Below are 25,294 nucleotides of genomic sequence, written 5' to 3' on the forward strand. Positions count from 1 at the left end.
CTCGCAGAGTGGCATCCAATGGGGCTTGTAGAACGTCTGAGCTGTTACAGAGAAACTTGCAACTATTTTTATCTTGAATGGAAATAACTGAGAGGAGTTGTGGCAAATCACTTCCTACATTCTATGAGGAAAATGGGAACAGCCCCTTTATACAAGCAACTCTTCACCAAACTACTTGTGTCCTCTGCATGGGCCTTGCTGTCAGACTGGGAGGCAATGGGAGATGGGCCTCAGGCCACAAGTGACAGCTCTGGCCAGTGACCCGCCCCACAGAAGGCATTCCCAGAATGAAGGAAGTAAACCAGCAACAAGCTTTAAAAATCTACTCTGGCTCTTAAAACTGGACTCTTCCCCTAGGGACAAAGTGAGAGGTGCTAATTCTCTGCCTACCTTGCGGCAGCTCCCTGCACACCAGGCCACCCTGGCTGCCCACAGCCCCAAGAGCAGGACTCAGCCCCACGCTTCCAGGGCACTTACCTTCCCTGTGTCCTCTCCAGGCACTCTGGGTCTTGGGAAGTGGCTCTTGTCAACCCAAGGGACACTGGGCTCTTCACTGTCCTTCACAGGAAAATCTAGCTTCCTCAGCCTTTGTGCCACCACTAGAGACACAGACAGTGGTGCTGTAACTCTCTCTGACCAGGGCACATCCCTCCCAAGCCCACCTGTGTTTCCCAGCCAGGATGCCCTCAGTTGTGCCAGCACAGAGATAGGAAGTCCAGCAGTAACCCACAAGGATATGGGGCCCCGGGCAGAGAAAGCTGGGGCAGCCCAGGGCCGTGCTGAGGTGCCTTTCCCTCGGGGCCCTGGAAAGCACCGCCCCATCGGGCCTTTTGGTGCCCACGTAGGTGTTCCCCATATCTTGGTCACTGATGGCCTCCGGAGCCCCAACCACAGTAAAGACCTGGCTCCTTTCAGAGCTCATACTATCAGTTTAAGAGAACAACTCTGGAGACAGAAATGACTTGGCTTTTCAACGCAATAAGTAATTAAACTCTCTTCATCCTCCAGATTTCCATCCCAACTGAACGTTACGTAATTTCCTGGAAACAGCAGGCTCATGGAGGCAAATGGGGGACAGTGAGACTATTCTAGGTACAAAGAACTGGAGGGAGACATGTGAGGGAAGAGGAAAGAGGGGAGTAAGGAACTGCATGGAAACAGGAATACTGGAGAATCAAAGGGAAACAATTACATCACATCAGACCGGGGCAGTCACCTCAGCCGGTAAAGCAGGAGAACACTGGGCGGCAGGGCCTCTCCCTCTACAGTTTCATAGCCAAGCAGTGGAGAAAAATAGGAAGCTTTACGATAAGAGTCTCACCACTTTTTAAAGTCAGAGGAATTTAAGTAAAAGGCAAGAAGACAGAATAAGCACCGGACCTGCTTGGTCACCCTGCCCTGCTGTCGCCACAGAGACAGAGCCAATGTGATGTCTAAGGGCGAGCCCCAGCTTTTCAACTTAGTGACAGAACAACGGTTAACAAAGGAACAAAAGTGCACCAAGAAAACACCAACACAGCTTAACCGTAGGGTCAGGAAGGACAGGCTTGCTTCCCTGGAAGTCTATGCAAACTGAATGCTTGCACAAGCTAGCTCAAAGGTCAAGCTGCCTTCTCTGTTAAGTCAGGACAAGTTGTCTGGCAAAGACTCCCTGGGGCTCTGCATCACAGAGACCGCACTGTGGGATTTCTGTGAGCTGAGGGCAGCCCGTTATTTCAACAAGGCCTCATTAGAAATCACGTATTCACCTGTTTTCCTTCTTATGAAACAAGACGCATCCTCAGGTTCACATCTTCTTGGTAGCACAGACAGAGAAGCAAGACCTGTTCTCTTAAACCTGAGGGGTAAACCCCACATAAATTGTAGAGAGAAACACCAAGATGAATTCCATTGTTGCTGAGACATTTTTATTGGCATAGGTTGTATGTTTGTGTGTGTGTGTGTCTGTGTGTGTGTGTGTGTCTGCTTCATATCTTCTAATCAAACAAACAACTAATGTAAGCTGCCTGGGATGAAAAACAACAATAAATGTTCGAGGCAATCAAACAAATCCACAGGCAACTGTAGCCAAAGCCAACAGAAGGGCCACATAAAGCTTGTTTCCTGAGACAAGAAAACCTTTGTGTCAATGGGAGAATAAGACACAGTCTGGTTCTTTTGATGATTTGTTCTATGCACACAACACATCAGGATATTTTAGAAACTCATCCATTGAACACACTTTTATTGAGCACCTATTATGTGTACCAGACACTGTTCCAGGCACTGGCGATACAGTAAAAGATAAAACAGACAAAAATCCCAGCCTTACAGAGCTCCAAAAGCCTATATTCCAGTGAAATCAAGATAGGAAAACTTTTCCCTTAAGTTTAAGGTAGTTTAAAAAGAAAAACAGTGCATGTTCTTCACATGTACCCCAAAACCTAAAATGCAATAAAAATAAAATAAAAAGAAAAACAGGAGAACTAATTCATGGAGAACATGGCCAAGTTATGAGCCAAAGAACAATTCCTCTGAAGAGCACCAAAACAAATTCTCTCTCTATTGCTTAAGTCAGAAAGAAACAATGAAGCCCCTGAGGGGTCACCCCAAAACACAAACCCCCTGACCCATGCCTGAGAAAGCCAGGGTCCACTCTCCCTCTTTCAAACAGTTTTAGGATGGAGAGGTCAATGCTTAGGGCTCCCCAGGGGGAGACAAAAGGGCATTTTAAAAGTCTGTCCCCAAACCAATGGCATTTCCAACCAGAGTAAAGCAATGGTTCCAATGCAAATGTCTCTCAAATATGAAATCCAACAAAGAGGAACATAACTTGCAGGTAATAAAAAATAAAGAACCATGAAACTAAAAGTAAAATGTTTATAGCATAATAGCTTAACATATTAAAATGAGAAAATAGAAAAAGGTTTTACTTAGGAAAATACTTTTCTTAGCCCAAAGTCATAAAATGGAAACTTACTGTAAGGTAATTTGGCAGTTTAAAATGCAGACAGATAACCTTTGATTTACAATTTCTGTTCTGTTTTTCTAAGGTAGGACAAATTTGAAAGTATTCAGTAAAACTTAGTTTTATGTAACAAATGTACAAAGTCTCAGAGTCGTCTTTGAGCCTTCACTAAACAGAACAGGACTTGCTAGATTTCAAAGAGGCTGTGAACAAAATCAACAATTCAAAAACCAAACGGGTAACAAGCAAACTGCATAGCAAGATGCATTGAGAAAAATAAACTATAGTAAAACCTCATTAACCAAAATTCATGAGACAAGGTGAGTTTAATTATGTGAAAAAAAAAATTTTTTTTCTTTTTTTTTTGAGACGAAGTCTCGCTCTGTCACCCAGGCTGGAGTGCAGTGGCACAATCTTGGCAGACTGCAACCTCTGCCCCGCGAGTTCAAGTGATTCTCCTGCCTCAGGCTCCTGAGTAGCTGGGACTACAGGTGTATGCCACCATGCCCAGCTAACTTTTTTGTATTTTTAGTAGAGAGGGGGTTTCATCATGTTGGTCAGGCTGGTCTTGAAATCCTGACCTCAAATAATCCCAAATGAGTGCTTTTTAAAAAGGGCTTTAAAACTGCTTAAATAGTTCAAATAGGCTTCCTTACTATTAATTTGTTTCAGTAAATTCTTTGGCTTAACTCATTATTTTACATTTCAGAATTAATGAGGTTTTACTGTAAAAGTAGAAAAGCAAACACTTTAAGTGATAAGACTCCAGCATCACCCATACTAAAAAGTTAGCAATAAAACTGCAGTTTGAAAAGCTACTGTACAATGCGGCAAGGACCAGGTGTTAATACTGCTAGAAGCAAAGCCAGGTAGAGTAGGAAATCTGCATAGTATTATGCCTATGGTTCTTAGAGTCATTCAAAATACAGAACTACAATCTTACAATGAAACAGAAATACTGCTTATTAGAAGAGACTACAGGTAAAGCTTTTTATGAAAGAGAAGAATTTTTAAATGTAGGCACAGTGGTAAGGTATTCAAATTCAGTCAGGTGTCAACATCACACGTTAGCAGCAAGATGCATCCACACTTCAGGTTTCTGAATGACATGACTACAGACAAAATCAAGCAAATAAAAATCAGAACAACCACTACACTAACCTTGCGCTTCCACATTCCCCACCATCACCTTTTTTTTTTTCTTTTGAGATGGAGTCTTGCTCTGTCGCCCAGGCTGGAGTGCAGTGGCACAATCTCAGTTCGCTGCAACCTCCGCTCCCAGGTTGAAGCAATTTTCCTGCCTCAGCCTCCCAAGTAGCTGGGATTACAGTGCCCACCATTGTGCCTGGCTAATTTTCTATTTTTAGTAGAGACAGGGTTTCACCATGTTGGCCAGGCTAGTCTTGAACTCCTGACCTCCTGATCCACCCGCCTCGACCTCCCAAAGTGCTGGGTGGGATTAGAGGTGTGAGCCACCACACCCAGCCTCATATTCCCTTTTCATGTGAGACTGATGCAGACCATCATAATCCGGAAAATGCGGCTTTCCCTGTGGTCAAATCTCGACATGTCTCCCAAAGAGTTTATAAAATAAGTTATTCTAAACATGTACATTTAACTTTGGAATGATGGAGAGACACAGAGATAATATGTAAACGTCAAGAGAATCACTCTACTCCACATCTCGGTCCACACCTCTCCAGGCTTTGTCTGGAACATTATGTGGCTGGGGCCTGATTGCAGTGAGGGTGTGGGAGCCCAGGTGGCAATGGATAAAGCATTAGGAGACAATCAAGTATCAAGTGTCAGGAATCGGTCAATCAGAATGGCTTAAATAATTAGTTAACAAGGAAGATGAATAAAAATCCAATTTCATCTTTAGAAAGAATTAAGTCACTAAAATTTGATTTCTTCTAAGTTGTTGCCATTTGCTTGGATGAGATCTTGAAGGTTTTCCATCTTTCTCCACCCAGTTAAGAACACATTGACTAGAAACCTGTGATAAGAATTTAGTAAAGGCTTTTTCCCTCCTGCTCCTCATTATGCCAACGCAAGAACTGGAAAATTCCAAACAAAATCAGGTTAGTGGTACAGAAAGTTTATGAACGATCTATGTGAATATTAAGCACAATAATGATCCAACACATCAGACTAACAACTTCTCATTGTGGTCACTGTCTTTACTCAGCCAGGCTAATCAGAAGTTCAACTTTAAAAACTGGTTAAATTACAAATGAAAAACTGTTCTTAGCAGTGAGAATCATATCTCCTACCCAGTCCTAGACACATAACTAAGAAAATAGCCTGCTCACTGATGAGAAAACAGTGGGCCAAGAGGGTTCTAATCAGAGAGACACCCACATTCCAGAAACTCACCACCCTCCCTGCTTCCCATAATACTTATCATCCTACCCCCTTAACACCTCTCACATAATATAGATAAATCCCAATTAACCAAACCATAAGCTGCAAGGCAGAAGAAGGAAATACATACCACTTATAGCTTCCTGTGCGAAGTATTTGACATCCATGTCTTCATCTTGACCTAATTTCTGTAGTACTGGCTTAACTTCTCCCTGTAAAGCACTGACATTCAAAAATATTATCTGTGAAAGACAGTCTAATGGGCCAGAGAAATCCTTTTTGGTGTATATGCTTTATGGTAATTGTTAAAAGTAAAAAAAAAAATTTTTAACTTGACAAATACACAAAATAATGTCTAAAGAAATTCTCAGCAAAAGTAGCTTCAGACAATGATCTACACACATATATATAGCTTAAATATAAAAGTCATAGTGGACATCCTCAGGAATGGTTGCTAAATTATTTTCTTTAAGTAAACCCAGATCTTAGGTAAAGTGAAAATCACTGAACTTAATTTTAGCTAATTACTCCCCACTATATCCCAAAATTTAAAATATACTTTAAAAACAAGACTAAACACTAAAATCTTACCTGGTATCTAGAATTGGTCCAATTTTTTGCAGAGATTTGGCCACATTGAAGCGAACATTTGCTACTTGGTCTCCAGCCATTTTTAATACGATGGGCAGCATTTGCTTAGTGGTTATTTCCTGACCACAGGCCTCAGACAGTGCCTAGCAAAATAAATAAGATGGCACATTTCAAACACTTTTTAAAAAATTCCAATATCTAATGAGACAAATTAATATTTAATAAGAAAATAATTGACCAATAGGAAAATATTTCTAGTTTGAGCAGCTCAGTGAGGGACACAGGAATCAAACAATCAAACAAGAGAATTAGACCAGAATTCACAACTAAGTTGCACTTTCAAAATACTGTAGTTTTTTTTTTTTTTTTTTTTGACAGAGTTTCACTCTGTCACCAAGCCGGAGTGTAATGGGTGTGACCTTGGCTCACTGCAACCTCCAGTCCCTACCCCCACCAGATTCAAGGGATTCTCCCTGCCTCAGCCTCCCCAGTACCTAGGACCACAGGTGCGCACCACCACGCCTGGCTAATTTTTGTACTTTGGAGTAGAGACAGGGTTTCGCCATGTTGACCAGGCTTGTCTCAAACTCCTGACCTCAGGTGATTCACCTGCCTCAGCCTCCCAAAGTGCTGGGATTATAGGCTTGAGCCACTGTGCCCAGCCAATACTGTAGATTTTAATGTGAATTTTAAAACTGACATTTTCTCTCATCTCCTATTCCAATTAATCAAAACAAGACATATATTCCAAATAGAAGACAGTATATTCAGAATTCAGAAATAGTCATGAATAATTTTGCTTTAATGCCTAAGCTTAGTAATAACAGTTATGTTATACTTACATTAATACAGAATAAAGTGGTCATTCTATGCAAGTAATTAGGATCATTTGCCATTATTAACACTTTGGGAACGATGGTATTTTGGGCCCACTCTGTACCAAACTTCTGAACTAGTTTCATGAGGTTGTTGGTAGCAGCTTCTCGGATGGCATATACTGCAGAAGAGGTCAAAAACACATTCTCATATTGCTTATTATTTTAAGCATAACCTAGTTTACTTACATGAACATCAAACGTGGACCAAAAGCAAAACCTGTCTGCAATCAGACTCCACATGTAATCATGCTGCAATGATAAGCATACTGAGCTCCAACTCAGTTTCCAAATGTGCATATCCAAGGTAAAGGGATGCAAAGAGCTATGTGCATAAGCAATTATTTAACAAATACAAGTGCCTACTATGTGCTACAAAAAGAATACAGAAGATACTTTCCCTCACAGGTCATATGCTCTTATCAGAGAAATGAAAGCTGACATACTCTATGAAGTCACATGGTGTAAGAGTAATTAGAATGAAGTATGGCAATGTGTAGTAAAGGCTGTGAGGGTTCTAACAGTGCAGAGAAGAGAGAATAAGGAAGGTCTGGGAAGGTTTCAACAAAGGAAGAAGGCTTGCACTGGGCAGTGAAGATTAGGGAGGATCTACGTAAGTGGAGAGAAGCAGGGAGGAATTCCTAGAAGGGGTAAAGACATGTATCCAGGACACAAAGGGAAAAAACTGAAACCAGTGAGACTTCAAAGTTAGATAATTAGGGTGGACCCAGACCACAGAGCATCTTGAAAGACTCAGAGTTGATTAGAAAAACAGTGATGGGTTTTTAAAGCAAACTTGTGACCTGATGACCAATGTGGAATTTTAGCAAGATTATTCCAGCAACATCACAGAGAACCGATGTTGAGTCAGAAAGACATCAAGGAAATGGTGTAGAGGCCACTGTGGTCATCTATACAACAGCAAATACAAACATCAGACGTTACGTGCATTCTTCTCCATTAAAATGCTTAGGTTGAGACAAGATGTCAAATGTCTTTGAATCAATGTGCCTGCCTTAACATCTAATAATTCTCTATAGCCTTTGATAAATTATCAAAGACATAAAGCTAGACAATAAAGGTCAGCACTACAATCCTCTCACAATTAGTCGCTATATACAGCACTGAACAAAGACAAGCCTGGTGTCACTTCACTTTACAGATCCAGTGAGACTCAAAATTTGGGCTTAGATTAACAAATCAAGGGTGGTAGGTACTGATTCCTTATTCTCTCCAGGTGGGCCCAACCTTCCTGGGATGATAGGAAGGGCAGGAGTAGCTATCCAAGCCATAGCCCCAGTTGTAGGCAATTTATACAAGCCTCCAATCAAGAAATAGCCAACTTTTTCTATTCGCAGATCCTTCAGGGCAATTATGTAGAGAACAGGCAAGACAGCATAGACAAGTAACCATACAACTGATTATCAACACTTAAACTGACAGTCTATGGGAGAAGCAACCTGTCAGTAATACTCAGAAGCACTAAGGAGCAAATTCAAGTCAACTGTTTTACTGTAATACGGGTTCCTTCCCTTCATATCCATAGTCTTTGTCTTTGGCCCAAACCCTTCCCTGTCCTTCCCTCTAAGGTGGAGCTAGCTAGAGAATTCCTGTCTTCTAATTACTTTTTTTTTTGAGACAGAGTCTCACTCTGTTGCCCATGCGGGAGTACAGTGGCGAGATCTCGGCTCACTGCAACCTCCACCTCCCAGGTTCAAGCAATTCTCCTACCTCAGCCTCCTGAGTAGCTGGGATTACAAGCACCCACCAATACACCCTGCTAATTTTTGTATTTTTAGTAGAGACAGGGTTTCACCATGTTGGCCAGGTTGGTCTTGAACTCCTGACCTCAAGTCACCCGCCCACCTCAGCCTCCCAAAATGCTGGGATTGTAGGCATAAGCCACCATGCCCAGCAAATACTACTTTTTTTTAACATTCTTTAGATTTTTATTATAATGTCACTACCATAGAAATGGATTTCACTGCCAGAACCAGAAACTGGGCACACACAAGCACAGCCTTGACTAACTGCATTGAACTCTACTTGGCCAGATGCCTACTATGTTCTTGGCTCCTCTGAAGTCTGTTTTCAGAAGAATGTAAACCGTTCCACAGTCCTGCCTGTTTTCTTTTGTCTATTTCTTTCTCTTTCTCTCTCCCCATTTCCCCTCAACCTGGCTGATCTGCAAGGTTTCTTTGAATGTCTATGCTCCCTGATACTTTCTACTTTCTCCTATAATAAATAAATAAATTCCCCTTCTACACTCCTCCCTCTGATTAAAACTGTCTACTCAACCACAGGAATATAGGTGAGTGATACTTTCTTCCTTACATGTCTCTGGAATTTTCACAATGTTCTTTTAGTAGTTTCATAACTAGGAAAAAAGTTTCAAAAACTCTAACTGATCCAGTGACCACTATATAACACTTATCTGAAAAGCAAAAGCAAAAAAAGTTCCTGTGATTAATTAGGTACAGAACAATTTCAGAGCTGTTATTTCATTGCTTCATGGAACTCCTGGAGAACCCACTTCAGCATGCTGCTGCAGTGAAATAAACAAGGGTTTCTCCTTTTCCCAAACTGAAAGAGAAAATCAGAAAAGAGGAAGGAGTAATCACGTTGCACAGAGAAAGCAATCTAACAGAGAAAGGGTATCAGGAATCTAATTCTTTGTGGAATATTAGAACTTTAAAAATTCCTCAAAATAAAACACAATCTTAATCTAAAATGCCAATTTTTAAAGAAAGCATAGAATGACCTGGAACCAACCCAAATGCCCATCAATGACAGACTGAATAAAGAAAATGTGGCACATATACACCATGGAATACTATGCAGCCATAAAAAAGAATGAGATCATGTCCTTTGCAGAGACATGGATGAAGCCTGAAGCCATCATTCCCAGCAAACTAACACAGGAACAGGAAACCAAACACTATATGTTCTCATTCGCAAGTGGGAGTTGAACAATGAGAACATATGAGCACAGGGAGGGGAACCTCACACACTGAGGCCTGTCAGGGGGTGAGGAGCGAGGGAAGGGAGAATATCAGGACAAACAGCTAATGCATGCGGGGCTTAAAACCTACATGGCAGGTTTATAGGTGCAGCAAACCACCATGGCACATGTTTACCTATGTAACAAACCTACCTGCACATTCTGCACATGCATCCTAGAACTTAAAGTGGAAAAAAAAAAAAGCATAGACTGATCTGCTAGGACACACCATTCCCCAGTAACATTAAGTATTTATCAGACATTAATAAACGTTTTTTAAAAAAGTTATTTCTTTCCTATGATTTGCCAAATTTAAGTTTTATTAAAAAAAAAAAATAGGCCACAACAAGACAACTTTAGAGAAGAAAAAGAGAAAGTCTTTACAATCCAGTTTGAAAACACTGGAAATACCCACATATATAAGCCCTTATAGATTTTCACCTATTTTTTCACATCCTTCCTCTTCACACTCTTAACCATGTGATCCTCTATATGATGTAAATATGCCTTTAACAAAACCACCTACATGTATAAGCAGACACAAATATCCTCATTCCTCTCAAATTTCCAAGCATTAAGCATCCACAGATGAACAAAGAGATACACTCAATACATATATAAAGTACATAAAAGATACCGTGAAACTGAATCAGGATACCTCTCATATCCACCAAAACATGGAACCAAAGCTCAAGGGCAACATCGCATGAGCCCCTGGGGTCACTTACACTCATCAGAACAGGTCTAAGGCAGCTTCTGAAGCTGTCAAGTCTAGACCTGGGACCTGGCACAGAGGGTACATCTTTCACCCACTGCTGCCTGGCACACAAGGGGATACATGCATATACCTCTACATGAAGCCTCACCAGGAAGTCACCTGCTCATTCCTGCTGTCCTACCCGACCTGCCCGAGCTCACCCTCTCCTAGCATTGTAGCAGCAGCAGTGAGGGCACAACCAGTAAGCCTTCCTTTCACCGAAACCAGAAATCCAGGCCCTCTCTATCCCTATGGCAAAGCTAATGTTTCCCACACCTAAGAATCCTCTGCTGTCTCACTGTGTATCTCCTCTTCTACATCACCTCAAAAAAGCCAAGTGGCCATTTCTCCCACCTAGGCCTTTTATCTGATTCCAGGCTCTGTCCAATCTAGTGTACAGCTGCTGAAGACACCAATTACAGGATGGTCAAAAAGAGGATCCTCAGATATGGGAGGAGTACGTAGATATATAAAAGAAATGGTCTGAAGATAATGTAATAGATTAAGAAATAATGCAAATAAATTATTTAATGGAGAAAATAAAATCTAAGATACAAATAAATTGGTAGAAATATCAAATTTATATTCAGAAGACTAAACTTTAGAGCCTTTCTTCATTCTTATAATATTAAGGCAAAATATCTGGTCAGACTGAGATTCCTTTCTAAAAGGAAATGAACATCATGGATATACGGGATTTCAATTGTTTTTATCTACTCACCATGGTCCAGAAGCCAAGCCATACATAAAGAATTCAGCTTTTCATTGAAGAATTCCACACCCTACAGATACAGAAGATTCCATTAATATACATTGTCAAATTCAGAAATAAAAATGGTCTATTTATACACCAAGTTTACCTAAAGACTAAAAAAATTGTTTCCAAATAAACTGAATTCATTAAAGAGACAGAAAGGAAACACCAAAGGATTCATAAATAAACCATAAATCTATTTTATTGGATAGAAATCATAAACAAAAAAAAAGCATAGGTAAGCTGCCACAGGCCCTGCTAGGTAAAAGAGAACAGGGTGGCCAGAAGCCAGCCATGACACTGTAAAAGAGTAGGAAGAATGCACTGTGGATGGTCTGCCAAGCAAAATCTGGATTACCCATAAAAATGAATTACCAGGAAAAGACCTGTCGGTAATATTACTAATTCTCAATTGTCTTCCCTTTTTGGTTACTATCATAACAAATCCTTAAGGATAAAGCAACTGACCTCAAGACAGAGATATCCCCATTTAGAGTATTTTTGAAACAACAGGAGAAAGCCCTGGAGGGAGAATAAAGCAAGCCCAGGACTACGGGAAATGTGGCTCAGGCATGGCTTGCTCTCCCAGCCCTGTTCCTCTTGACTGTCAAAAGGTGGCCACTTCAGTGCAGGCTGGGGATGGGCTCCTGGAGTGGATTTACACAGCCCTCTTACCCTGGGGCTTCTACACCACATGGGAGAATGCTGTGATGGGGTCTACATGTTTATAGTCTTGCTTCTTTGAACTCTAAGAAGTTCCTGACTGATGATTCTATATTTTAAGTAAAGAGAGGTAATATAATGTTTCAGTGCTTTGAAAATAGTGATTGAATAAAACAAAATAGCTTTTTTTTTTTTTTTTTTGAGACCAAGTCTCATTATATTGCCCAGGCTAGAGTACAATGGCACAATCTCAGCTCACTGCAACCTCTGCCTCCCGGATTCAAGCAATTCTCCTGCCTCAGCCTCTCAAGTAGCTGGGATTATAGGCATGAAGCACATGCCCAGGTAATTTTTGTATTTTTAGTAGAGACAGGGTTTCACCATGTTGGTCAGGCTGGTCTCTAACTCCTGACCCCAGTGATTGGCCCACCTCAGCCTCCCAAAGTGCTGGGATTGCAGGCATGAGCCACTGCGCCTGGCCCAAAATAGCTTTGTATTAAAAGATCATTATGAACAAATCTTGGCATACACTTAGATTACATCAGCCAAGATTTTTTTTTCATTTCAGGTTGCAAATTTTCCTTCAGTTTTAATTAATCTTTATTTTCCAGTTTTTTGTTGGTGGTGGTGGTGGTGTTTTTGCAACGCAATGTCTCTCTGTCACCCAGGCTGGAGTGCAGTGGCATGATCTTGGCTCACTGCAACCTCTGCCTCCTGGGTTCAAGCAGTTCTCCTGCCTCAGCCACCTAAGTAACCTCCCAAGTAACAGACACCCACCACCACACCTGGCTAATATTTTGTATAGTAGAGATGGGGTTTCACCATTTTGGCCAGGCTGGTCTCAAACTCCTGACCTCAGGTGATCCACCTGCGTCAGCATCCCAAAGTGCTGGGATTACAACCGTGAGCCACTATGCTGGGCCTATTTTTTGCTTTTTGGAGTTTAACTTTACACTTACTTACCATGGTCCACAAGCCAGGTCATACCTAAAGTCTTGAGAGAATTTTATAAATCTACTATTTGATATAAAAATATTTAGAGATAAAGAAAAATTAAGAAGAATATATACACTAACAAGAAGTTGAAATTGTAAAACAAAATGTTCATGACTGAGGCATGTCACCCCTGACAGACAGGTTATAAGCCAGCCAAAGACACCATCTGCCTTGCTTTCACACTGCTCTCTATAACACTAGCAACCCTGGGAAACTTTCCAGGTCTAGAAGGAGCAGAGGTTAAAAGAAATGGTAGTAAAATGCATCCTCCCTTCCGGACAGTTATGGTCTTTAGCAAATCAGTTAACCACTGCTCCTCTCCACACTGGAGAGGAGATCCATGGCAATCACCTGTGAAGAGATGATGACCCACAGCACTTGGGAGTGACAGAGGAAAAGGATGACAAAATAACTTCACTTGATCCCATTAGCTATGCACTAATATCCCTGGTATCCTTTCAAAGAATGAGACACTTTAAATTTTATAAAACATATAACGCCACAGACATCCACAAAATGCATGTTCATAAACTAAATGTACTAAAATTAACAATACAAATTCAAGAGTTCAAGAAAAGAAAAAATAAATTCGATATGCTGTGACCTGAAAGGAATGGGAGTGAGGAAGGGAAAACAAACTGTAGTATAAACTGACACAGCTTTCTCAAAAAATACTCAACAATCAACAAATGTTGGCCATGCACAATGGCTGATGCTTATAATTCCAGCTACTCAGGAGGCTGAGGCAGGAGGATCATTTGAGGCCACGAGTTTGAGACCAGCCTGGACAGTAAGGGTGGGAAATACAATACAGTCCTTGTCCTTAAAAGAGATCACCCATCTCCCCAAATAGACTGTAGCAGACAGTTACAATACTCTGTAGTAAGTGTGCTAGCAACAGGATAAAGGTACATCAAACTTAGAACTGTCTAGGCCACCTACTCAAAAAAAAGGGAAGACGTGGCTATAAAACCCAGCTTTGAAATTTTAACTAACACGGTATCAGTTAGGGTTAGAACTAATAATGAAACCCAAATAGTAACAGATAATGTGAGAATATGGACTCTGACTAAAATACTAACATTACAAGCTTCTTTTGTTTTTTGTTTTTTCTTTGACATGAAGTCTCACTCTGTTGCCCAGGCTGGAGTGCAGTGGTGTGATCTTGGCTCACTGCAATGTCTGCCTCCTGGGTTCAAGCGATTCTACTGCCTCAGCCTCCTGAGTAGCTGGGATTACAGGTACGTGCCTCCACGTCCAGTTAATTTTTGTATTTTTAGTAGAGATGGGGTTTCACCATGTTGGCCAGGCTGGTCTGGAATTCCTGGCCTCAAGTGATTCGCCTGCCTTGGCCTCCCAAAGTGCTGGGTTTACAAGTGTGAGCCACCACACCCGGCCTTTCAATACTTTCTTTTCTATATGATGACTCCTCAACTCCCTTTAATCAGAAGGTAGGCAAAGTGGCACCCAGGGACATTTTGCTTAGAATATAAGGCAAACAACGAAGTTTCCTTGAGCAAAAATCACAGCAGACTCACCCTAAAACCATAATCCCTTTTCTTCTCAGTTAACTATTTCTTAAGTCACAAAGGCATTAAATATTATAAAATTTACATTATATATACCAAGAAACTGATCTTACTATTCTATGGCTTTGTTTTTTGGTGGTGGTAAGGTAAAATATGTTTCTGTAATACAGGCTGAGGGATCCCAAATCCAAAAATCCAAAATGTGAAATGCTCTGAAATCCAAAACTTTTTGAATGCCAATATGATGCTCAAAGGAAATGTTCATTGGAGCATTCTGGACTTTGGATTTTTGAATTTGGGATGCTCAAAGAATAAGTATATATAATGCAAATATTCCAAAATCCACTTCTGGTCCCAAACATTCTGGTCCCAAGCATATTTAGATGAGTGATACTCAACCTGTACTTTTTTGTTAGAAATGTATGCACTAATAGGCAAGCCACGGTGGCTCACACCTGTAATCCAGTACTTTGGGAAGCAAGGTGGGTGCATCACCTGAGGTCAGGAATTCGAGATCAGCCTGACGAACATGGTAAAACCTCATCTCTACTAAAAATACAAAACTAGCTGGGTGTGGAGGCACATTCCTATAATCCCAGCTACTTGCGAGGCTGAGGCAGGATAATCAGTTAAACCCAGGAGGCGGAGGTTGCAGTGAGCCGAGTTTGCACCATTGCACACCAGCCTGGGCAACAAGAGTGAAACTCCATCTTAAAAAAAAAAGGAATTTATGCACTAATAAAAATAAAAACTATCCCATAGGCAACAAGAACAAGGCCATACTTTCATGCATCTAAATAAACATAATCATACAGGCTACTAGGCCTCCGACTTGCCATGGTAAATTGTCACTATTTAACACTACCCTGCAGTCCATGGAGCAACACATACTCACCAGCTGGCCTGCCAGCAGTGGCATATACTCAATGATAGCCAGCCGGACCCTCCATTTGGTATCTTCAGCCAGCTCCACTATGGCAGGAAGGAGAGACTGAGAGAGCTGACGAATTCCAATCACTTCATTTACACAATCCAAATTGGAGATGATATTCAAACGAACTTCAGGACACTGCAAGTACACAAGCCACAAATGACCACATATAAAAATCAAGTCGTCTGCCCAACAGTCTCCTGTCAGGATACGATACAAACTGCTAAGTAAGTTTTAAAATTAGAAAATATTGACTCAGGTGAAAAAAACGGATAGTCTTGAAGAAATAATACTGAGTACATAAATAATTCAAGGAACATAAGTGATCTTAATCAGAAATTTCAATTAAAAGTCTGTAAGACTAACAACTATGAGAAAAGTCTCTAAGATGGTAAAGAGCATAAACTCTGGAATTAAATCAGATGCACTCAAATTTCAGATCTGTCACTGTTGAAAGACCTTGCTCAAGCTATTTTAACCCTCTGTACCTCAGCTTCCTCATCTATAAAATGGGATAATAATAAGCCCTACCTCACAGGATTGTTTTGAGCATTACATGTAAAAATACATGCAAAGCACTAAGGATCACGCCTGGCATATAGTAATTACTCAGTGAATATTAGGTATCGTTATAATTTTTGATACTATATTTAAACTTAAATAAACTTTTTAAACAAAGACACATTAGCTATAAAGGAACCAGGGAGTATAAAGCAAAAATCAGGTAAAGATGATAAATAGACATTTCTAGATTTACTTTAATGGGTCCTTGTGACCATTTTCTGAGGAACCTATAACCCCATACCCAAAATCACAGGTGTTGTCATTAGTTTAAAGGAAGTTACGCTTTTTTTATCCATTTCCTTTTTGGGGGTTCTATTTAGTGAAACTCCAAACCAAAATCAAATCAAATAAAATTACTATCGAGGTCAACAGAACATAAAGCAAGACTCACCTCATCCTTTAACTGAGCTAAAAAAAGAGGTAGAAGATGTTCAATGGTATTCTCTTTGCCCACAATAGTAGACAATCCCATAATTACAGAAGCTAGAGCTGATTTGACATGCTGACTGGTATCAGATACTAATTCCTAAAATAAAATCAAAATTAAAAGCCTTTATTACAAGACAACAGAAACTTCCATACCATTTCTCAAGAACGTATTATTTATTTACTTATTCTGGGAGATAGAGTCTTGCTCTGTTACCCAGACTGGAGTGCAGTGGCGTGACCTTGGCTCACTGTGGCCTCAACCTCCCTGGCTCAAGCACTTCAGCCTCCAGAGTAGCTGGGTCTACAGGCATGCACCACCCGGCATGGCTATTTTTTTTTATTTTTGGTAGACACAGGTTCTCGCTATATTGCCAGCACTGGTCTTGAATTCCTAGGTGCATGCAATCCTCTCGCCTTGGCCTCCCAAAGTGCTGGGATTACAGGTGTGAGCCACCACGCCGGCCTGATTTTTTTTTCCTTTTTGGGACAGGGTCTCACTGTCACCTAAGCTGAAGTGCAGTGGCATGATCATAGCTCACCAGCATCTCAACCTCCTGGGCTCAAGCAATCCTCTCACCTCAGATTCCAAGTAGTTAGTACTACAGATGCATGCCACTAGGCCCAATTAATTTTTGTATTTTTTGTAGAGATGGGATCTCACTATGTTGCCCAGGCTGGTCTAGAACTCCTGGGCTCAAGAAATCCTCCCACCTCAGCCTCCCAAAGTGCTTGGATTACAGGCATGCAACACTGTGCCCAATCCCAAGGAATTTAAAGACAGCACTATTTCAATATTGATTAATTGATAATGTTTCCTCAGACTACCTGTTACGTAACATAAACCTATGCACCAGGGCCGGGCGCGGTGGCTCAAGCCTGTAATCCCAGCACTTTGGGAGACCAAGGCGGGTGGATCATGAGGTCAAGAGATCGAGACCATCCTGGTCAAATGGTGAAACCCCATCTCTACTAAAAATACAAAAAATTAGCTGGGCATAGTCGCGCGTGCCTGTAATTTGAGGCTGAGGCAGGAGAAGTGCCTGAACCCAGGAGGCAGAGGTTGCGGTGAGCTGAGATTGCGCCATTGCACTCCAGCCTGGGTAACAAGAGCGAAACTCCATCTCAAAAAAAAAAAAAAAAAAAAAAACCTATGCACCAAAAAGCATTTTATAATTATAATAGGTTAATAAGTGATAAATAACAATGTCACACGTTAACATTTGTTCCCCATTCATTCTTTGTCAACACCTTTAAACTCAAAGAGCTTTAAGGTAAGCAAAATGAGATTAAGGTTTACCTTCATATAAATCAGAGTGAAAGAAAATAAACTGAAGTCAGGTTTACCTTTATATAGGGCAGAATTTGATTCATAATTATGGTCTCTCTATCTTCAATGGGCAAGTTCTCACAAAGTTCTAAAAGATAAATAGAAAAAAGAAATGTTTTCGCAGGGCCACTTACAAAGAGTCAAATGAGGACATTTAACCAGGCTTATCAACAATTTCAATTTAATTCATATGTTAAAGCCAAGTAAGGAAAATAGCTCTTGTTCTAAATACACTTTTTCGTGAATCTCTATGCCACAGCGTACCACACCAATCCAACCGGAAAGGCATTTTTTTTAATAAAAACAAGACAAAATGATTTATTGGTTTTAAATATAAAGGGAGTATCTTTATGTGACAATGTGGCATTTCCACACACTGAAAACATCCCTATGCATTTTTAAAACATATTCTAGAACAAAAACATGCAAAATTCACTAACAAAAAAAAATGCACCAAAATGAATGACACATGTTCCAACATAAATTGAACTCCTTAACCTTTTACTTTGTGGGCAGCAGCCGCCCGGACTTCAGCTTCACAGTCTTTAAGTAGGTTCTGAAAGGCGGGGACGAGGTCATTTAGGGTGATTTTAGGACCCACAGCTTTCTGGAGCTATAAAAGAATTTAAATGGGTTTTAATGTACACCAACAAAATAATTAACAAGAACAAAACAAAATTGTTAAATCTTTAAGTACATATTTTTGCCACAGCACTTTCCATTAAAAAAAAAAATTCAGAAACTTTGGGTAAAACAGCATATCTATAGGTTTCCAGGTTTATTTCCTTAGTACTTAAAAATGATCATTTTACCTCTGAAAATTTGTCAGCTACCATATAGCGAACTCGCCAAGATTTATCTTCTGCTGCTTGTCGAAGTGCAGGCATCACCAAGGTCTCAAGGTCATCCTGAGACAATAACTGGGCAATACTGACACAAGCTTCCACAGCTAGGAGGCGCACTGAATCCTAAAGGAACAAAATTTCTATAATTCAGACATTTACTGAGCTCTATGGGAACTGTTGTGGGGTGGTGCAGCTGTTTAAAAAAAAACACCATGACAACCATCACATCTTACACAGTTTCATGTCTTTACATCCTTTTTTTTTTTTTTGAGACAGGGTCTCACTCTGTCACCCTGATTGGAGTGCAGTGGTGCAATCTCAGCTCATTGCAACCTCCGCCTCCAAGGCTCAAGTGATTCTCCTGCCTCAGGTTCAAGCGATTTTCTTGCCTCAGTCTCCCAAGTAGCTGGGATTACAAGTATGCGCCACCATGCCAGGCTAATTTTTGTATTTTTAGTAGAGATGGGGTTTCACCATGTTGGCCAGGCTGGTCTTGAACTCCTGACCTCAAATGATCCACCCATCCCTCCCAAAGTGCTGGGATTACAATCGTGAGCCACCATGCCTGGCCATGTCTTTACATCTTGAAAGAGCTGCTCCCTTTGCTTGGAATGGCATGTCAAAGTCATTAAGATAGAAATGATTTTGTATGATGAGTAAACAACGAATTACCTTGGCTAGAAAGCAGAGTTTCAGGAGGAAAAGGAAAATAAAAATTTAAAAATTAAGTGGAAAAAAATTTTAATGATGCCTTCAAAGCCTTACTATAATAGGAAGTTGAGAGATAAAAATGAAAAGAATACTTGCACAAGTTATTTACAACAGATTAGTACAAAGGTAGAGAATAAGGGTAAAGGAAATCACTTAGGAAGCTCAGTTTTCAAAACACTCAGACCAGGGTGGCAGTAACAGGAGTGCAGGCAGCATAAAATGATGACTTAGGAAGAAATACACAGAACAATTGAAAGTTAGAAATCAGAAACAAAAATCAGTTGGATTTAAATGTTAAAGATCAAGGACAGAATAACTTTGAGGAAGCTGTGGCTAGAAAAACACAGAAATTAGAAAAGTATGAGATTAGTGAACTTAGCTTTCCAAATGTAAACAGCCAATGTCAACGTGACACCTATTGCCTTTGAGCAAGTGGAAAATACACGATTAAGACAAATCAATGAGGGGCCTGGTGCGGTAGCCCACCCTGTAATCCCAGCACTTTGGGAAGCTGAGGTGGGCAAATCACCTGAAGTCAGGAGTTCGACGCCAGCCTGGCCAACATGATGAAACCCTATCTCTACTAAAAATACAAACATTAAAAAAAAAAAAGAAAAAAGACCAGGCGTGGTAGCTTACTCCTGTAATCCAAGCACTTTGGAGGCCAAGGCGGGTGGATCACCTGAGATCAGGAGTTCAAGACCAGCCTGACCAAAATGGTGAAACCCCGTCTACAAAAAAAAAAAAAAAAAAAGAAAGAAAAAGAAAGAAAGAAATACAAACATTAGCTGGGCATGGTGGTAATCCCAGCTACTCAGGAGGCTGAGGCAGCAGAACTGCTTGAACCCGAGAGGTGGAAGCTCCAGTTAGCCGAGATCGCACCACTGCAAGACTCCATCTCAAAAAAATAAAAAAGACCAATCAATGAGAAATTAGAAACTGAGACTGTAGATTTATATATTATACTATATAGGTAGAATCTTAAAACATGTAAACATTAGCACCTAGGAGAAATAGGCCAAAAATTTTAAGTGTGTACAATAACAGTTATGTATATACGCACACATATACTTGAGAGACATAAAGGTAACTCCAACTTCCAAAATATTACATATCTTAAAAACTGTATATCAGCAATAACTGACTATATGCCAAAGACACACACACTCCTCTGTATGCAAGCATACAGGCTAAAAAAGACAGGACTAAGTTCTTGGTAGTGATTACACAGATATTTTTGGATTTCGAAAATGATGGCTAAATCATGGGAATGCTAATCAACTACTGAAATATAAGCTAATACATATTTGTTAAAAAATTACTTCTGGCCAGGTGTGATGGCTCACGCCTATAATCCCAGCACTTTGGGAGCCCAAGGCAAGTGGATCACCTGAGGTCGGGAGTTCAAGACCAGCCTGACCAACATGAAGAAATATTGTCTCTACTAAAAATACAAAATTAGCCGGATGTGGTGGCACATGCCTGTAATCCAAGCTACTCGGGAGATTGAGGCAGGATAATCACTTGAACCTGGGAGGCAGAGGTTGTGGTGAGCCAAGATCGCGCCATTGCACTCCAGCCTAGAAAACAAGAGCAAAATGCCATCTCAAAAAAAATTTTTTTTAATTACTTCTCTGGCTGGGCGCGGTGGCTCACGGCTGTAATCCCAGCACTTTGGGAGGCCGAGGTGGGCAGATAACAAGGTCAGGAGTCCAAGACTAGCCTGGCCAACATAGTGAAACCCCATCTCTACTAAAAAAGGAAAAAAAAATTAGCCAGGTGTGGTGGCAGGCACCTGTAATTCCAGCTACTCAGGAGGCTGAGGCAGGAGAATTGCTTGAACCCAGGAGGTGGAGGTTGCAGTGAGCCAAGATCTTGCCATTGCACTCCAGCCTGGGCGGTAAGAGTGAAACTCCGTCTCAAAAAAAAAAATTACTTCTCATCCAGAACTTCTGTTTTTCTCTCCTATACCTGTTTCTCCTCCCAGAATTTTCTCCATCTTAATGATGACACCACCATTCACCCAGTTGCTCAAGCAAAAAATCTAGGAGATCTTGATTCCTCTACCCGTCATCCAATCCAATAGTAGTAAGTCCTACTGATCCCACTTCCTAACTGACATCCAGATCCTTTCCATCTTTACTACTGCCACCCTATTACCATCATCATCTCATGCTGAGACTTGAAATGTGGCTAGTATACATTATTTATTCACAAATAATTTTGGAAATTTTTGGTTGAATACAAACTGTTAATTTCACCTATTTCTTTTTACTTGTAAAAATATGGCCATTGAACTCAATTCAGGAATTCATAGAAAAACAAAAAATAAAAATAAAATAAAAAATAAAAATATGGCCAGTAGAAAACCTAAAATTAACAGATATCTTAAATTATATTTCTGTTGAACAGCATTGTTTTAAACTGTAATGTTTGGGTAATAGAAGTGCAAAAAAGGCTGGGCACGGTGGCTCACGCCTGTAATCCCAGCACTTTCGGAGGCTGAGGCAGGCGGATCACGAGGTCAAGATATCAAGACCATCCTGGCCAACATGGTGAAACCCCATCTCTACTAAAAATACAAAAATTAGCTTGGCATGGTAGCACGTGCCTATAGTCCCAGCTACTCGGGAGGCTGAGGCAGGAGACTCACTTGAACCCAGGAGGGGGAGGTTGCAGTGAACCAAGATCGCAGCACTGCACTCCAGCCTGGCAACAGAGCAAGACTCTGTCTGAAAAAAAAAAGTGCAAAGAAAACTAAGGAGGTGCTTACCATAAAAGTCAGGATAATGTTACTCTTAAGGAAGTATGCAGTGGCAAGTGGAGGAGGAAAAGATTGTGTTTGAAAGGAAATCCATGGAGGGATTCTGGAGTAGTGGCTGTCAAAGTGATGTCTCCTATCATAGGTGATAGTTAATAAGTTGGTATTACCTTATAATAGTTCGATAAGTTGTACATTTATTTTGTGCTGTTTACTATATGTTATTCTAATAAATTTCTTAAATTATTTTGAAAACAGGATTTAGATCTTTAGATTTAGGATCCGAAAATGAGACTCATTAATATGTGTCCTGGTACTTGTGGTCCTGTACATATGAATTGATCTTAGGGCAGACAACATGCAAACTAAAGACTCTTCTAGAGTCCAGGAACTCTGGGAGCTAGCTGTGAAGGACACAAATTCTGGAGCCAAACCACCTAGATTCAAATGTTGACTCCACTACTGCTAACTGTGCAACCTTGAGCAGGTCATTTAAACTTTGTGTGCCTTTGTTTTCTAGAGTGTAAAATGGGCTATCTCATGGGCTGTTGTAAGGACTGAATTATTTAATACATATAACTACTTAAAGGCAGAAAAAAATTAAGTATTTAATTTAGATATTTGCTAGTTTTATTGTTATTTCTACATCGAAGAGATCTAGATCTTCAGAATTAAATACTATTACGTGTAGTAATTCCGTGCACTACTATACAGGAAGCAGAGGGTCAGATAGCTTTCCTAACACATTCCAAGCTTACTTATCTGAAAAGTCAAAAATTCCAGGAAACATTACTCCCTCATATTACAATACAGCCAGCAATTCCCAAAGGTAAGTTATGCCTCTATGGAGCTTTGGTCTTCCTTTCTAATTATGGCTCCCATTTCCTCTCCGACTCCCCCTTCTTTTAACAGCTGCTAACGCAAGAGAGAAACCATGGTCTGATTAAGAAAGAAACATACGAACATTGAGATTAGCATGTTACACTTCAACTAGACCAGAATCAGCACTAATTCTGCAAAAAGAATCCTAACAAGAAAACCAAAACTCCCCAAAGAAATTCTGAAAATTCAGAGGAAAGGAGCATATCTGTGCCCTTTAAATACTAAGAACTAGTTTACCTGTTCATCTGAAGCTAGATTAGTGAACAATGGAACAATTTCACTTTTCACACTGTCTAATTCCAAAACTTTTGCAAATTCACCCAATTTGGAAGCAGCAGCACGTCGTACCATTGGTGTATCATCTGAGCACAAGGAACGGAAGTGCCTGCAACATAAAACAATGAACATATTTCCCATCAAATAACACTGACTAAGCCTGCCCCAACACACAAAGACTTTCAGCGGTTTTATCTTACAATAATCAGTGATTGGGCTTCTACTCATAGAAGTAATGAAAATAAAACATATTCAACTGGATGATAAAAAAATGACATCATAGGCCAGGCATGGCACCTCACACCTGTAATCCCAGCACTTTGGGAGGCCCAGGTAGGATGGCTTGAAGCCAGGAATTGAAAGAAGACTGGGGAACAGAGCAAAACTCTATCTCTACCCCAAAAATACTTTTTTTGTTGGGAGAACTCAAGTGATCCTCCACCTCAGCAGTAGCTAGGAATATATTCAAATCCTGAATATATTCAAGTCAGGATTTGAATATATTCCTAGGCGCATACCACCATGCCCAGCTAATTTTTTTTTTTTTTAGTAGAGACAAGGTCTCAGTATGTTGCTCAAGCTGGTCTTGACCTCTTGAACTCAAGCAATCCTCCCACCTCAGCCTCTCAAAGTGCTGGGATTCCAAGAACAAGCCACTGCACTCAGCCAGAAAATTTTTTTAAAAACTAGCCAGGAGCAGTGGTGTATGTCTATAGTCTTAGCTACCTGGGAGGCTGAGGCTGGAGGATCACTTAAGCACAAGAATTTAAGGTTGCAGTGAGCTATGATTGTGCCATCATGCTCCAGCCTGGGCAACAGAGCAGACCTTATCTCTTAAAAAAAAAAATGATATCATAAATCCTGCTACCCCAGTATCAGCCACTCACTGATAACAAGGTACTGTGTAAATTGTCCGCTACAAGTCCCCAGTAATCCCAAATAACTCAAAAAAATACCATAGCTTACTGTCTAATGTCTGCTTTAACAGCATTTGATGCCCTGGGATAGCAAACGCTGAACAAACCACATGCAGACGTGCGAGAGGTGAACCAATCCCCACTTGCTAGGCGTTTCACCAGAGGTACAAAATAAGCTTCCAGAGCAACAGGAGTATGCTCCTGGGAGATCTGTCTCAGGGACTCCACAGCTCTGTCACGAACAACAGTCTCTTCCACAGTCGCCAGATTTTCCAAAGGAGGCTAAATAGATTAAAAAAGAAAACCAGAGAAGAAAACTTATTGAATCAGGTTAGAAACAGATTATCACCTTTTAAAGTGACTGAAGGGAGGTGGTACACGTAACCAGAATGTTAGCTGCATCACACCAAATGGTTACTTTCAGCTCACACAGTGATAACATATGGTGGAGACAACCCGAAGACACGACTTCTATAGAAAAGCCAAAATCTCATGTCCCAGATGGCAATTCCCAGATGGTGTCTACAAATGACACAGTGTAAGAGACTTGACACAATATTAATATTACTGTGAGCTGAATCACTAGGTTTAAAAGATATATAGTCAAATTCAGACAGGATCGTGTGTATTTCCTCAAGAGTAAGTACAAAAACATCATCAACACTGGGCACCACATTTACAGGATAACAGCTTGTCAGGTCACTGAGTCCACAGCCTTTTCAGTATTATTCTACCATTCCCAGAGGTGCAAGCAACCCTTATCCACCATCTCTATGCCATCCTTTTATCCAACCTATAAAATGCTGAGTACAAAATTGCTTTTTTCAGAACACATTCAGCAACTTTCCATTAGCCATAGGGCAGGAGTTTCTGACAGAACAATCAACTGAAAACTACAGAGATGGCCAGGTGCAGTGGCTCACACCTATAATTCCAGCCCTCAGGAGGCCAAGGTGGGCAGATCACGTGAGGTCAAGAGTTCGGGACCAGCCTGGCCAACATGGTGAAACCCTGTCTTTACCAAAAAATACAAAAATTAGCAAAGACATGGCGGTGCACACCTGTAATCCCAGCTACTCAGGAGGCTGAGGCATGAGAATTGCTTGAACCCAGGAGGTTGCAGTGAGCCGAGATTGTGCCACTGCACTTGAGCTTGGGTGACAGATGACAGAGA

At 40.7% G+C, this 25,294-nt stretch overlaps 1 protein-coding gene across 5 annotated transcripts in view; it reads right to left on the reverse strand.

Moving 5' to 3' along the window:
• The window catches only part of PPP2R1B (protein phosphatase 2 scaffold subunit Abeta), a 39,707-nt gene that overhangs the window by 9,684 nt on the left and 4,729 nt on the right, over positions 1-25,294 (reverse strand). For 4 of the 5 annotated variants that reach the window (XM_012470544.2, XM_012470547.3, XM_012470543.2 and 1 more), the window contains exons 4-15: positions 24,170-24,402; positions 23,165-23,312; positions 18,541-18,696; positions 18,227-18,341; positions 17,746-17,816; positions 16,364-16,498; positions 15,373-15,546; positions 11,257-11,317; positions 6,745-6,899; positions 5,903-6,045; positions 5,442-5,533; positions 478-599 (exon numbers count right to left, since the gene is read on the reverse strand). In XM_012470544.2, coding sequence (XP_012325967.2) covers positions 478-599; positions 5,442-5,533; positions 5,903-6,045; positions 6,745-6,899; positions 11,257-11,317; positions 15,373-15,546; positions 16,364-16,498; positions 17,746-17,816; positions 18,227-18,341; positions 18,541-18,696; positions 23,165-23,312; positions 24,170-24,402 — 1,605 coding nt within the window. Of the gene's footprint in view, positions 1-477; positions 600-2,207; positions 5,005-5,441; positions 5,534-5,902; positions 6,046-6,744; positions 6,900-11,256; positions 11,318-15,372; positions 15,547-16,363; positions 16,499-17,745; positions 17,817-18,226; positions 18,342-18,540; positions 18,697-23,164; positions 23,313-24,169; positions 24,403-25,294 lie in introns of those variants that run through there. The other variant, XM_012470545.2, reaches the window with a different exon arrangement.

The sequence above is a fragment of the Aotus nancymaae genome, unplaced genomic scaffold (assembly GCF_030222135.1).
Source record: "Aotus nancymaae isolate 86718 unplaced genomic scaffold, 86718_ANA_hifiasm-v0.15.2.pri h1tg000012l, whole genome shotgun sequence".
Lineage (NCBI taxonomy): Eukaryota > Metazoa > Chordata > Mammalia > Primates > Aotidae > Aotus > Aotus nancymaae.